At 43.0% G+C, this 13195-nt stretch overlaps 1 protein-coding gene across 1 annotated transcript in view; it reads right to left on the bottom strand.

Moving 5' to 3' along the window:
* Nucleotides 1–13195, bottom strand: part of LOC105856979 (aldehyde oxidase 4) — a 63222-nt gene that overhangs the window by 34534 nt on the left and 15493 nt on the right. Inside the window, exons 7-15 of the mRNA XM_076005785.1 lie at nt 11476–11559; nt 10810–10890; nt 9495–9639; nt 9144–9236; nt 7245–7396; nt 4587–4680; nt 3350–3459; nt 1718–1902; nt 120–282 (exon numbers count right to left, since the gene is read on the bottom strand). Coding sequence (XP_075861900.1) covers nt 120–282; nt 1718–1902; nt 3350–3459; nt 4587–4680; nt 7245–7396; nt 9144–9236; nt 9495–9639; nt 10810–10890; nt 11476–11559 — 1107 coding nt within the window. The remainder of the gene's footprint in view (nt 1–119; nt 283–1717; nt 1903–3349; nt 3460–4586; nt 4681–7244; nt 7397–9143; nt 9237–9494; nt 9640–10809; nt 10891–11475; nt 11560–13195) is intronic.

Below are 13195 nucleotides of genomic sequence, written 5' to 3'. Positions count from 1 at the left end.
CCTGAGGGCCCTGCCCAGGTATCCCCACTGTACTATCAAAGCCGGGCAGGGGAAGTCTTCCACGTGCAGACGCATGCCCTGAATGTCAAGGCACCAAGATTAACAGAGAAGCCATTTACCATTTTATTCAGTCCTTGCCTCACTTTGAGGTAGAATTTGAAGAGTAAGCTGATGATGAGGGTTCGCTTGTATTCCACCATGCCGCCCTCAGCTGCTGGCGGGATGTAAATCTCATCCAGGACCCAGCGGCAGGCGTCACTCAGCATTTGGTCATCCCATCGCCTAGCGGGAAAGAACGTAAACATTTCACAAAAGAGGCCAAGACAGACACCAAACTGATCCGGCAAGGAAAGGTGGAGAGCAGTCTGTATACCTATGAAGTCTAGACCAAGCATCCTCCAGAAATTTCTTTAGCTTTCTGTTAGGTCTGGAGCTGAGAGGGAGACACACAAAGCCTCATGTGTCGCAAAACGCTGCTTATTTTGAGCATCTGGGTGCAGATGGGTGGAGGCCGAACGAGCGTCCACCATCAGGGTGGGGAAAGTCTTGGGTTTTATAGAGGGTTTTTCTGGGGGGAGTGAGCAACTGGGCCAGAACAGCCTCTGTAATCAACCAATTTCTGGGACCCCTGCTTGGTCTCATCCTGCAGAGATGAGGGGGTGGTAGCTTCATCCTTCTCAGGGAGGGTGGGAATGCTGGCGCTCAGCAACTGGCTGTGGTCAGAGTTAGATTTACAACCTCCAGACTCCTGTTTCTATTGTTTCACAAGCCTAAGTTTTCTATTAACCGCATTCCATCCTATGCATACTTTTCTGGTTCCCATCCGGAACTAACCTAGCACTTTCTTTAGTATCTGATGCACTGGTTCCTGGATTTTCCCTACCAAGTCCTCCTTTATTATTATTTTTAACTTCATGGGTTGGGAATGTTGATTTACCTCAAATAGGTTGGGTAAAAAACAAAAAACAAAAAAAATTAAAACCAAAGCTTTCTGGTCTGGGACTTTTTCTATCTTGCTCACTGCTATATCTTCAGCAACTAGACCAGTGCCTGGCACACACACTTTGCTGAATAAATATTTGGTAAATAACTGAATTATTGAGATAGTTGTAAAGTATTTCCCAAATAAAAGTTTCTACATAACTGTTTTGGAAGCATAGAGTTATTTTCATATCTGAGAAGAAACTCAAGTTTTAATAATCATTGACAATCATGTATGGGTGGATAAAAGTATTGTAAAAGCACTAGTTGGAAGAATTTTAAAAACTTACTTTTCAAATGCTAGAAACAATGACAGTGACAGAGGCAGGGCATTTAAGCTTTTTGAATATTTCATCTTCTTTATGTGGTTTAAGGACATTTTCAGATGTCTTAGGACACAGTATTGAAGACATTTACTTATTATGCAGGTTAATTAAAAGTGAAAATTTAAAGATAGCATGTACTCAAATCATGTAATTTGTGCGTTAATCTTATTACAGAAACCTGAAATAAAAGAATCACTGCTTGAAGGGGTTGGCTTTTGGATGGCTTTGCACTTTCTTTATATTTTTCTGCAGAGCTTAAATTTTCTAGATGATCATATATATATATATATATATATATATATATATATATATATTTTATAATCAGAAAAAAATCCCCCCAGTGCTATTTTCATTAAAAAATTAACACCAGAAAGGCCTGAGTCGCGTGCCCCGGATGTGCTGGGACGTACCTCCCAATAAGCTGCTTGCAGCTCTGGCTTGCAGAGACAACAGTGGGTCCAACGCTCCCGTAGAACATGTGAAGTTCTTTGATAACGTTTGTGCCATCTTCAAACTTCACGCTCATCCCGGCATTGACAATGGCAAAGGCATTCTCCTGACGTTGGGCCAGCCGGAGTCCTGACACATAGTGCCACTGGGGATAGAAAATCACTCAGAACACTTAGTACTTATCTCCACTGTCTGCCGGACAGCAGCACTTTGATGACTATTTATAATGAAAAGGATCCGTCAATGATACAAGTTATCACACAGGCACGGTTACTGCCCGCGGTGTTGACTGTAAGTGAGCGCTCTCCTGCGTGCTTTGTATGTACAAATACTTGATCCTTACACCAACGCCACTCTTTCCAATCTATAGTGAGAGCACTGAGAGGTTAAGTAACTCACACAAGGTCACACAGTAAGTAGCTGAGCTGGAGTTCAAACCTAAGCTCTCTGGCTCCAGAGTCTGTGCTTACCTGCCAGGCTCTCTGCCTTTCAACACCTAATCATCACGTGTGGCCTTGGGCAGGTGACTCAAACTGGGCCTTAATTTTCTCTAAAATGAGGAGGTTGGTTTTGATCAGATGGTTCCTTCGGGGCTGCTGAGTGGGATGAGGGGAAGATTGGGAGACACCATGCCTCTGAGACTGAACTATCACAGCGTCACTTTTATGTCTTTGGTGTTCTATGTACGTTTCATTGAATAAAGCGTTATACTACAAAAAAAAAAAAAAAAAAAAAAAGCTTGAAAACCACTGGCCCAAATGGTCTCCAAGGTTCTTTCAAGGTCCAAACATGGCATTGTAGGTCGACTCTCATTATTTGTGCGGAACATTACAGCCATGGGGTGGGAAAGCCTCCCTGTGTGGCCAGCATCCTGGTGGGGATGGGGGAGGGATGTCAGGATAAAACATTTTTGATATAGAAATAAAACTGGTGGGTAGGTATGGTGGCTCATGCCTGTAATACTAGCACTCTAGGAGGCTGAGGTAGGAGGATCGCTTGAGGTCAAGAGTTCGAGACCAGCCTGAGCAAGAGTGAGACACCATCTCTACAAAAAATAGAAAAATTAGCCTGGTGTGGTGGACTTTAGATTTACTCAATCTTGGCTAAGATGCATATTTCTCTGAAACCAAAAATTCAGCTCACATGAAAGGTTCTACTTTTGCAGGGCTGAGATTCCCTTTAGGTACAAAGATAGGGCCCAGGATACTTTTAGGAGCCCATGGAAATGTCTTAATATCTTTTAAAGTCAAAAGAAAACAATGAATATAGTAATGTATATAGAACACTGAATGCAGCCAGGCTTATATTATCTGTATACCATCACAATCATGTATATCAACATGATACTTTTTTATGGAGGAAGGGACCCACAGAGGCAAAATTGCCTGGAGCCCATAAATGTCATAATGTGGCCCTGATGCGAGAGCAAATCAAATGGTCACCTGGGAATTTGCCCCTCCCTGTGCAGCAGCCCAAAGAGTCTCCCTAAAGCAGATGGTTCAAAGTAGAGAGGACACCACTCTTCCCGGAAGCCTGTCTGCGGGCTTGCTGCACAGGGCCGGGTGGGGGGTGCTTCCCCGGGGAGCCCTCACCTGAGTCGAGTAGGGAATAGAAACAGACAGCACGATCTCTTCCGATTTCAGGTTGGCCTCAGGTGATCTCTCAAGGAAAGGGCCATTTAAAGGAATCTGCCGTTGTCCATCTGTTTGAGAAATGACCTCGATCAGGATGAGCTTATCAGATTGGAGAATATGCAGCCAGTGACATCATAGACGATGTACGTATGTTCTGCTTACTTTACCTCACACCTAAGGGTGGAGCTGTTCTCAATCTAGGGGCACAGGTGGGATTCCCGATAGTCACACGTCACTTAATGACGGGGACACATTCTGAGAAATGCATCCCTAGGTGCTTTTGCTGTTATGTGCACATCATACAGTGTCCTTACACAAACCCGGTGGCATAGCCTACTGCACACCTAGGCTATGTCGTACAGCCTGTTGCTCCCAGGCTGCAAACCTGTACAGCGTGTGACTGTACTGAATGCCGTAGGCAACCGCAGCACGGCCATACCCATTTGTGTATCTGGACATAGCTAAACACAGAAAAGGTACAGTAAAAATACAATATTATGATCTTATGGGACTACTGTTGTATATGTGGCCTGTTGATTGAAATGTCATGGGCACATGACTGTATATATACATATATATATATATATGTACACACACACATATTCCTTAAACAGCTTGCCACACTCTCTTATTTGAGCTGCAATATTTTTAAATGTAATTTTAACCAAGGAGAAAATATCTTACATCAACATCCCCATGAATAATATGTATTTGTTTTTATTTCTTCAAGTTTAAATCATTTTCCCTCCTCAAAGCTCATGATGTTTTTGAATAAAGAGAAAAGGAATAATATGCCCCACAAACTTGATTGTGTTTAAAACGAAAAGTCCTGTAAGAAAAATTGCCCTCTTTATGAAAGAAACTCTGCAATGAAATATGCCATAAACCCTTAAAACCATGGAGATATCTCTCATTAATTTTTTCTTCAATCACTTTCATATTACAATTTGCTCATAAGTGTAGCCAAATATTTAAGAAAAATTGTCAAGTGCAGTAAAGCATCTGAGCTAGGAGATGCAGACCATCTGGAGAGCAGGAGAATTGAGAACAGCTTCGCCCATGGGTGTGCGGTGACGTACATGTAACCTCAGAGTCTAAATCAGACACATTGGGTCCCTACTTCATGTCAGGAGCTACATCACTAACAGCGAAAAGTACAAGATGAAATGCCGAAAGCTTGGCTGCGGAGTCTTACCTTTAGATATCAGATTGATGGTAGCGTTTCCTGCTGCTAAAATAGGGTTTAGGTCAGAATAGTTAGGCCGGCTCACCACATGTCCTCCTAAAGTCTAAATAAGAAAAGATGACATTTTAAAAGCTACACTTAGTTACTTGACAAATAAGAGGTTATGTATACGCAGGCCACATGTGGCCTTCTGGATCCTTGAGTGCGGCCTTTTGACCGAATCCAAATTTTACAGAGCAAATCCTTTTAATAAAGGGATTTGTTCTGTAAAGTTTGGATTAGGTAGAGGGGCCGCACTTGGGCATCTGGAGGCCACATGTGGCCTTGAGGCAGCAGGTTCCCATCCACTATGACACAGTATGTTGTGCAAGATTCCCACTCCTGATCCCATCCAAACTTATAGCGTGAGAACATATTCCTCCTCCATGTGCAATGAGGAGGAAAAGTTTCCTTGAGAACTGACCCTTGTATGTGTTTGTCTCTGTTTAGACGTACTTCTTTTTTATTTTATTTTATTTTATTTTTTTGAGACAGAGTCTCACTCTGTTGCCCAGGCTAGAGTGAGTGCCGTGGCGTCACCCTAGCTCACAGCAACCTCAAACTCCTGGCTCAAGCAATCCTCCTGCCTCAGCCTCCCAAGTAGCTGGGACTACAGGCATTCGCCACCATGCCCGGCTAATTTTTTGTATATATTAGTTGGCCAATTAATTTCTTTCTATTTATAGTAGAGACGGGGTCTCGCTGTTGCTCAGGCTGGTTTCGAACTCCTGACCTCGAGCAATCCGCCCGCCTCGGCCTCCCAGAGAGCTAGGATTACAGGCGTGAGCCACCGCGCTCAGCCTTTTTTTTATTTTTTTTATTTTTTTTAAATTTTTTTTTTTGAGACAGAGTCTCGCTTTGTTGCTCAGGCTAGAGTGAGTGCCGTGGCGTCAGCCTCACTCACAGTGACCTCAAACTCCTGGGCTCAAGCAATCCTTCTGCCTCAGCCTCCCGAGTAGCTGGGACTACAGGCATGCGCCACCATGCCCGGCTAGTTTTATATATATATATATATTAGTTGGCCAATTAATTTCTTTCTATTTTTAGTAGAGACAGGGTCTCGCTCTTGCTCAGGCTGGTTTCGAACTCCTGACCTGGAGCAATCCGCCCGCCTCGGCCTCCCAGAGTGCTAGGATTACAGGCGTGAGCCACTGCGCCCGGCCTTAGATGTACTTCTTGATAGGCATGTTTACCTATGAAGACAGACAAAAATGGAAATGAATGGGAATTAGGGGGTGGTGCTGGCAGGTTAGGGAGAAGGGTGGGTATGGCCAAAGGGAAGGGAGAGTGTCCAGCATCACGGGGTGGGGTGGAGAGACCCAACCTGAGTGCCGAGGCTGTGTCCTCAGGCCTTCACGAAAGGCTGCTCCGTGCATTGGCCTGGAAGAGGCAGTGGGGGCCTCTGGAGGACTTAAGGGACAAGTTGATGTAGAGAGAGGAGCGGCATGGTTCCGAAAAGGAACAGAAGATGCAGAAGGGGAAAACACATAGTGGGTTTTGAGAGTCCGCAGCAGGGCCAGGGACAATCAATCAGGAGAAATGATGCATCCCCTGGGCCCTTAAATCCTGCGGGACTGCCCAGCATGTGTGGAATGAGGAGTGGTTCAAATAAATTGTTTTCAAATCTTAAATAATAAGGAAACCCCAATAAGCTAGACAACTGAGGGCATCCAAGGATGGGCATGTGGGATACACATGTCTAGAATTTGACCTTGATGCAAAGTTCTAAGAGGGGAATCAGCCATAAAAGAGTATTTTGGAAAGCAGGCTTTTGTTTATTATTCCATGGATAAGACATATTCACAGACTGTTAGAGCTGGACAGGACCTTAGAGATAGTCCATGGAATTTTATTTTTGGGGTGTGTTTTGGGTGTGTTTTTTTCTCCATAGTTTTTACTTTTATTTTAAAATTTTTATTTTATTTTTAAATTTATATTATTTCTTTTCTTTCTTTTCTTTTCTTCCCATTTTTTAAGTGTAATATTTTTAAAATTTTAAATTGACAAATAATTGTATATATTTGTGGTGTATGATGTGATGTTATTATACATATGTATATTATAGAATGATTAAACGAAGCCAATTAACATATCCATCACCTCACATATTTATCATTTTTTTTGTGGTGAGAATATTTAAAATCTACTCTTTCAGCAATTTTGAAATATACAGCACATTATTACCAACTGTGGTCACCATGTTGTGCAATAGATCATTAAAGCTTATTCCTCCTGTCCAACTACAACTTTGTACCCTTTGACTAACATCTCCTCTGACCCTGAATCTTAATTTTTAAAATGAAGAAACAAACAGTGGCTTAAAGGGGTCCAAGTGGCTTGCCAGGATCTTCTGACTCCAGTACCATGATCTTAGTGTCCCATGTATCACTCACCTGGGACACACACATAGACATGCGACAGGAAACGTCTCCCCTTGGACACACATCTATCTACACACAACGTGTTATCTCTCACTTTGGGCACACACACACACACTCACACTCATGTTGTATAGACATGTTCAACATTGACTTTGGATTCCTCTTCAGAGTAATGTCTGTGAAACTGAACAGAACTGTGTGACTGCCTGTAACTGCGACTTATTTAACAAAACACTAGGGAACATACAGCCATATTCCTAATCTGGGCTCCTGCAAGTGTCCTCAGGTGCTTCAGGAGAGCTCGACAGGTCTGAGTCTTCTCCTTCGGTTGCTCCGAAACGATCAAGCGTAAGGCCTCGTTCAGCTGGGCCAGGCTGTATCCCGCACCTATGGTCACCCCTGAAAATAGAGTAGCGGATTATGAACCTACAGGGAACTGGAACAAGATAGGGTTGCATAGAAACTGTCTTTTAAATGTATCTTCTCTTTTCGTATTTACTCAGAATGACAAAAACCAAAGATAATTAAAGATATTTCTGGCAATTTATTTTATTCCCAAATGCTAAGTACCAAATCCCTTTTGTCATTCGTGTAGATAGCCGTACATGCCATACATTTTAGCATGTATCAGCCACAGATATCTGGTGCTCATTACTTCATTTATTCCCAGTTCAGTTATCCTGAATAAATTGATCAAATATGAAAATTCCAGCAATGGTCCTAGAATATTTTTTAAAGTTCATTAAACCTAAGTAGAAATTGACCTGCAAAATGTGTATTGCATATCTACCTTTCTTTCCCAGCCATTTCTTCCTATTGCTCTCTTATCAAAAAGATAAGAAGAACAGACACCTGCCTGTACCTCGGGTCAGTTTCATTTGCAGGTGTGCTATGATTTCAGTGGTGACGTCACCTACCTCATGCATTCTCACTGGGGGCAATACTGCCCCTAAGGCAGTGAAAAAAATCTTACTCTTTATATATATATATATGTATAAAGCACCAATACACATTCTGTACATAAACAGATACACAGTAAATCCATTGTATTAAAACTTCAGGGAGGGATGATTAGGGAAACCATATCTATTGCTCCTTAGAGGGGTGGTAATAAAGAAAAGAGTGAGAAACACTGATCTGATTCTGCAGGTTCCACCCACCCCTGTCCCTCCACCCCCATCTCGCCCTAACCGAATACCCCACACTCTGTCCTGCCAGCCCTCTCCTGTACCTGGCTGACCTCCCCTTGCTCCATCTCTTCCTGCCAATCTTTTGATGTAGATTTTTCCAATGGGGGAAAAAATGAACGAACAGACTGACTTAAGGTAGGCAGGTCAAAGAGGTTAGCAATCAATTATCCACTTGATTTCTGTTTGCTTACTGGGAGAAGCCTATTTTACAGGAGTTTAGGCCTATGATCCATTCAAAGGCTTAGTGTGGGTAGTGGCTGGTGAGATAAGCCTTATTCAGTGCACCATGAGGAAGGAGGAGGAGGCCTAGGACCTAGTCCTGACTTAGCTGACAGCCATATGGTCTTGGGGAAGTTGCCTAAGCCCTTTGATTCAGTGTGTCCTGTAGGATAAGAGAGATACCAAGGTTACTAGCTAAGTCTACCTCCCAGGGTTGTTTTGTGGATCACAAGATAAGAGATGTGAAAGCACACGGTAAATTGTGAAGAGTGTAAAAATAAGATTATTGTTCACAGCTATATTTCAAATCTTGTGGCCCAGACTTTGTGTGTGTGTGTGTGTGTGTGTGTGTGAGTATCTGTGGGTATGGCATTAGCCTCAAGCAGATTTATGAATGAGGGAGTAACATGTGACAAGAACCTTTCCTACTGACCAGCAAATGTCTTACGTGTTCCTGTTCGGTCAATCCCTCCATCCCTGGCTAACCTATGTGGCATCTTCCCACCCTTGTGGCTCCTATGGCAATGTAGTACTCAGTGACACAGCTGAGGGGATCAGTTTAAAAAAGTGCAGAGAGGACACATAGTAGGTGCTCAATAAATGGCTTTGAATGAATAAATGAATAACAAAGTCACATAGTCTAAGAAGTGCTCAAATTCACCCAGTGTAGGTGGTCGATTACTAATGGCTCACCAACATGCAGTGGCTACATCTTATTTGAACTAGAAGGTGCTTACCAGTATCTGTGGTGTTCACAAAATGTAGTTCTGGAAGCCCAAGTGGAGATAGGAAAACTGGATGGAATTCATTTTTGAATTTAATACTGGGTCCTGAAGGGGGAAAGCATTTAAACTAATTAGAAAAATTAGAAAAGGAAGACAATGGATGCTAATAAATGTTGCTTACTAATAAGCTAGAGTGAAAACCGTGACTTAAATGATTCATTTGCAAAAGAAAACAACAAAGCATTCCAAAGGACCGTAGGCACGATTAATAAAAGTGAATTGCATTTATGAAGAGTTTGAAAAGAGACACATGTGTTTAGGTTACCTAGTCTAGACTAAAGAACACATGTGGCAACCACCTACCCACTGCAGTGTTCCCCATGACAAGTGGGGCTTTGGGGAAATTGGCTCTCAGCTCCAGAAGGTCGCTCAGGGTCACAGGGGCGATCCAGGTAGTCCTTTGCCCTTGGAACGTCAGCCTTCTCTTGTTTGGATCTTCTGCCATTCTCTGCAGAGAAACAGCCAACATGCTTTCCAGCAAGGCTCTTGAACAACACGCCATGAGTATATCCACTGCTGTGGTGTCCAAGTGGCCTGCTGGTCACTTCAGCTTCCTGAGGACACTCAACTTTTAGGGGCTGGGAAATGGTGGTCTGTTTCAGACGACCCAGATTGACAAGATCCATGTGGGTACCACTGAGTAAACATCATGATAGGTGTCCATCCACAACTGGACATAGAGTAAAAGCGATTTGTGTTTGCGGAGTGAGTGTGTGAAGAGGGAGCAGCTTGGTTTAATGAATGGTTTAATGTCAGCCTGGAATTACAGTGCCAGGCTTCTTCCTCTAGTTCTGCCCTAGCAGTGACTTGAAGGAGACTCAGCTTAGAGATTAGGGTTTTTTCTAGGACAACAATTGCATATAGGCAAAATTATCCTTGAAAAAAATCCCTTAAGTCATTCACCAGGTGTAAAATTGACTTTTTTACAACTCTGTAGATACATATACATATATACACATATAGATATATACACATACCTATACATATAGATATAAACCTACATCTATGCATAGCTATAGCTACAGATATAATTTTTAAATAGTAGATTCACACTTGGGGCATCCAAGTTCTCGCACTCAGTGGGGTACACGGGGACTGACCCCCTCTGAGAAACCAGGAGAATCGGATCTCTCACCTCATGCCCTCTGCAGGGCATGGCGGTGGAATGGCACGGTGGGTACACACACTATTTATATTATTCTCTCTCCCTCTTTCTCTCACACTGAGCTGAAATTACAGAGGCTAATGATAAGAATGATGCAATCCCATTATTCTAAGTTTCATTTGATTCTTACTTCACCAGTTTTACAAGACGCCTTTAAAACATCTCAGTGTCTGTGTGGCCTTGGGCCAGTCACCCACGCTCTGACCTCAGCGTCTTCAGCCGAGGGGGTTGAACGACAGCACCTCTGAGGTCCTGGTCTCCCTCCTCTTCAAAGCTGTCTGCTTTGACTGTTTATGGTACAGCCGAACAGGTCCCTAAACATAGGCTATTGCCCCATGATTGTGCTGGACACATTTCCAACTTTTAATGTCCAAAATGAGGGTAATTCCATAGTGTAATCCAAAAGGCATATACCACCCCCTGTTACGAGAAAACAAAAGCGAAGTTTCTTACTATCAGCTCAGGAGGGAATATAGGCTCCTGGGACGGATCGAAGGGCTGGAATTCATCTTCATTGTACAGTTTGGTGCAGATCTCAACAAAACAAAACAAAACACAGACAGGACTTCAGAGTAACTGAGAAAGGCACAGAAATCATTAAGTGTGGGGCTCCAGAGTCAGGGCCTCTACCCCTGACACCCCACACAAAATGCAGAGGCACAGGGCACCCCAGAATGGGGTCCTTCCCACCCTCCAGGACCACGGGATGGCTTCCCTGGAAGATTTTCTGGACTCTGGTTTTCTTGCTTTGGCATCAGAAATTGCGTTTTAAACTTCTGTGCTGGGTCTCAGATATTATTTGCGGGTTTTTTTTTTTGCCGTGAACATGAAGGTGCATCACTGCTTAGTCCCTCAGAGCGCTCGTGGGTCAGGGGGCGAGTTGGCAACCCCAGAGGAAGGCACAGGAAGTTGTACCGAAGGAAAACAGCCTTCTCTGGTGATCGGCCTTGTGAATGGCACAGGCTGGCTGATTTTTGGAGCTCTTTAAGGCTGTTCGCGCCCGGTATTCACTTATTTTACACTTCACTCACAGAACAGAATAGAAAGCTGGAATAAATCTGGATCTATGTGGGTCTTTTTCAGTCAATCCCAACTGAAGTGGAAAAAGCGGATACTTACCTTTTCCTGTCTGTTTGCAAAAGACTTCTCTTCTGAATCCAGGCAACATTTTCCTGACCCCTTCATTTGGCAAACAGTCGATTCCTTAGGAAGTAATGCAGCTGAAATTAAATTCTTAATTCTTTAAACACTTACCAGGGTACCTGGCAGGGCGGGTAACAAGCTACTCTGCCACCGAGCAATTATAGACAATCACAGGGACTGTACAACCACACTCGTGATAGAGACGTGCAGACGTGCCACTCAAGTCCCAGGAGGGGACAAAAAGGGAGAGGGGGGAGAGCTCAGCCAGACAAGGCCTCCTACTGGAAGTGGGATAAACGAGTGGAGTTACAATGTGGTGATTTAAAGAACCCAAACAGACTGCTCTTATCTTACCCGTGTGATAGCACATATCTTGAATCAAGTCCTGGGAAGACAAACTGGCTTTAAGACTTTCCATACACAAATATACATAAACTGAAAACCTGAGTTTATTTGGATGTCATTCTGAACTATTCGGATGATTTAAGCCCAAACCGTTTAACCTTAATTTTCAGGACATTATATGAAGACTCAAAGTAGGCGGTTTTGGCCTGGACCCATTTGTCAGTTACTGTAACTATCAGACTAATTACCCGTGTTTGCCTTTTCAATGTGCAAGGCCGCCCAGGGGTCCGTGGCTGTTTGGAGACCCTGCGCTCGCACACGGCGTCAAGGGATCCTGGGCTCTGGTTCCTGCTTTCCCACAGGAAAGCTTGAGCTTGTTAAGTTAGGGTAATAGGATAATAGGATAATAAAATCTATCCCAAACACGTTCGTTAGATTTTAAATATGAAGAAAGTTTGCCACGGTGTCTGACACATAAGAAATGCTGCAAAAGTGGCAGCTGATCTTTTTACTTGTAAGGTCATTTTCTACAGAGTAAAGAAGGGATTTGGATTTGGGGACAATTCAAATTGCACAATAAAGGAACTATAATAAGTAAATAAGTGGTTTAATGTGGGGATCCAGCGTGAGAGTAAAAATATCTGTCTTTAATCTATATCTTTGTATATTGTCTCAAGGAAAATAAGCATGTAGTTTTAGGTCGAATCATATGAAGATGTTGCTGTTTTTGTAGGTCAAAAATGGCAGCCACTCATGTGGTTCAAAATAAGTAGTACCTTACCCAGCACTTTAAGTTAAACTATCCTGTAGTTTGTAAAACTTCTTGAAGTTCTTCATGACTGGCATAAAAATACATCTTTTCAAACTTTTTGAAAGGTACTTTGAAAGAACTGATGTACCTTGAGTTGTTTTTGATCAAGAAAAATGATATAAAATTAATTTTTACTATAAAGAGTGCTGGGAAAACACCCTAACTGAAACCTTCTCAAAAGTATGTCTCCTCTTGACATTTAACTTTCTGAAAGTAGTATGTTTCAAAACTACCTGCCCCCATCCCCTGCACATACTAAATCATTTTTTTTTCCAACAGTCTTTGTCCTGTTTTGTTCCTGGATCTCTCAGGTTTGCAGGTGACTTGGATTCCTCTCTCTCCACACCCTTCACTGTCTGGGGTTATGACTCTGGCAGTCCCCTTCTGGGTAGTTATGTTTCTGTCCCTGCATATGCCACACTCGGCTATGTGGTCATTCCGCATGCCTGGGATACTGCACTAGTCCATGCCTTCTCTCCGCGCCACATTTTCCCAGGCTTGTACTTCCTACCAACAAGTGCTGAGAATTTTCCTTCTGAA

The sequence above is a fragment of the Microcebus murinus genome, chromosome 8 (genome assembly GCF_040939455.1).
Source record: "Microcebus murinus isolate Inina chromosome 8, M.murinus_Inina_mat1.0, whole genome shotgun sequence".
In the NCBI taxonomy this organism is placed as follows: domain Eukaryota; kingdom Metazoa; phylum Chordata; class Mammalia; order Primates; family Cheirogaleidae; genus Microcebus; species Microcebus murinus.
This window is presented reverse-complemented; position numbering and strand designations above follow the sequence as displayed.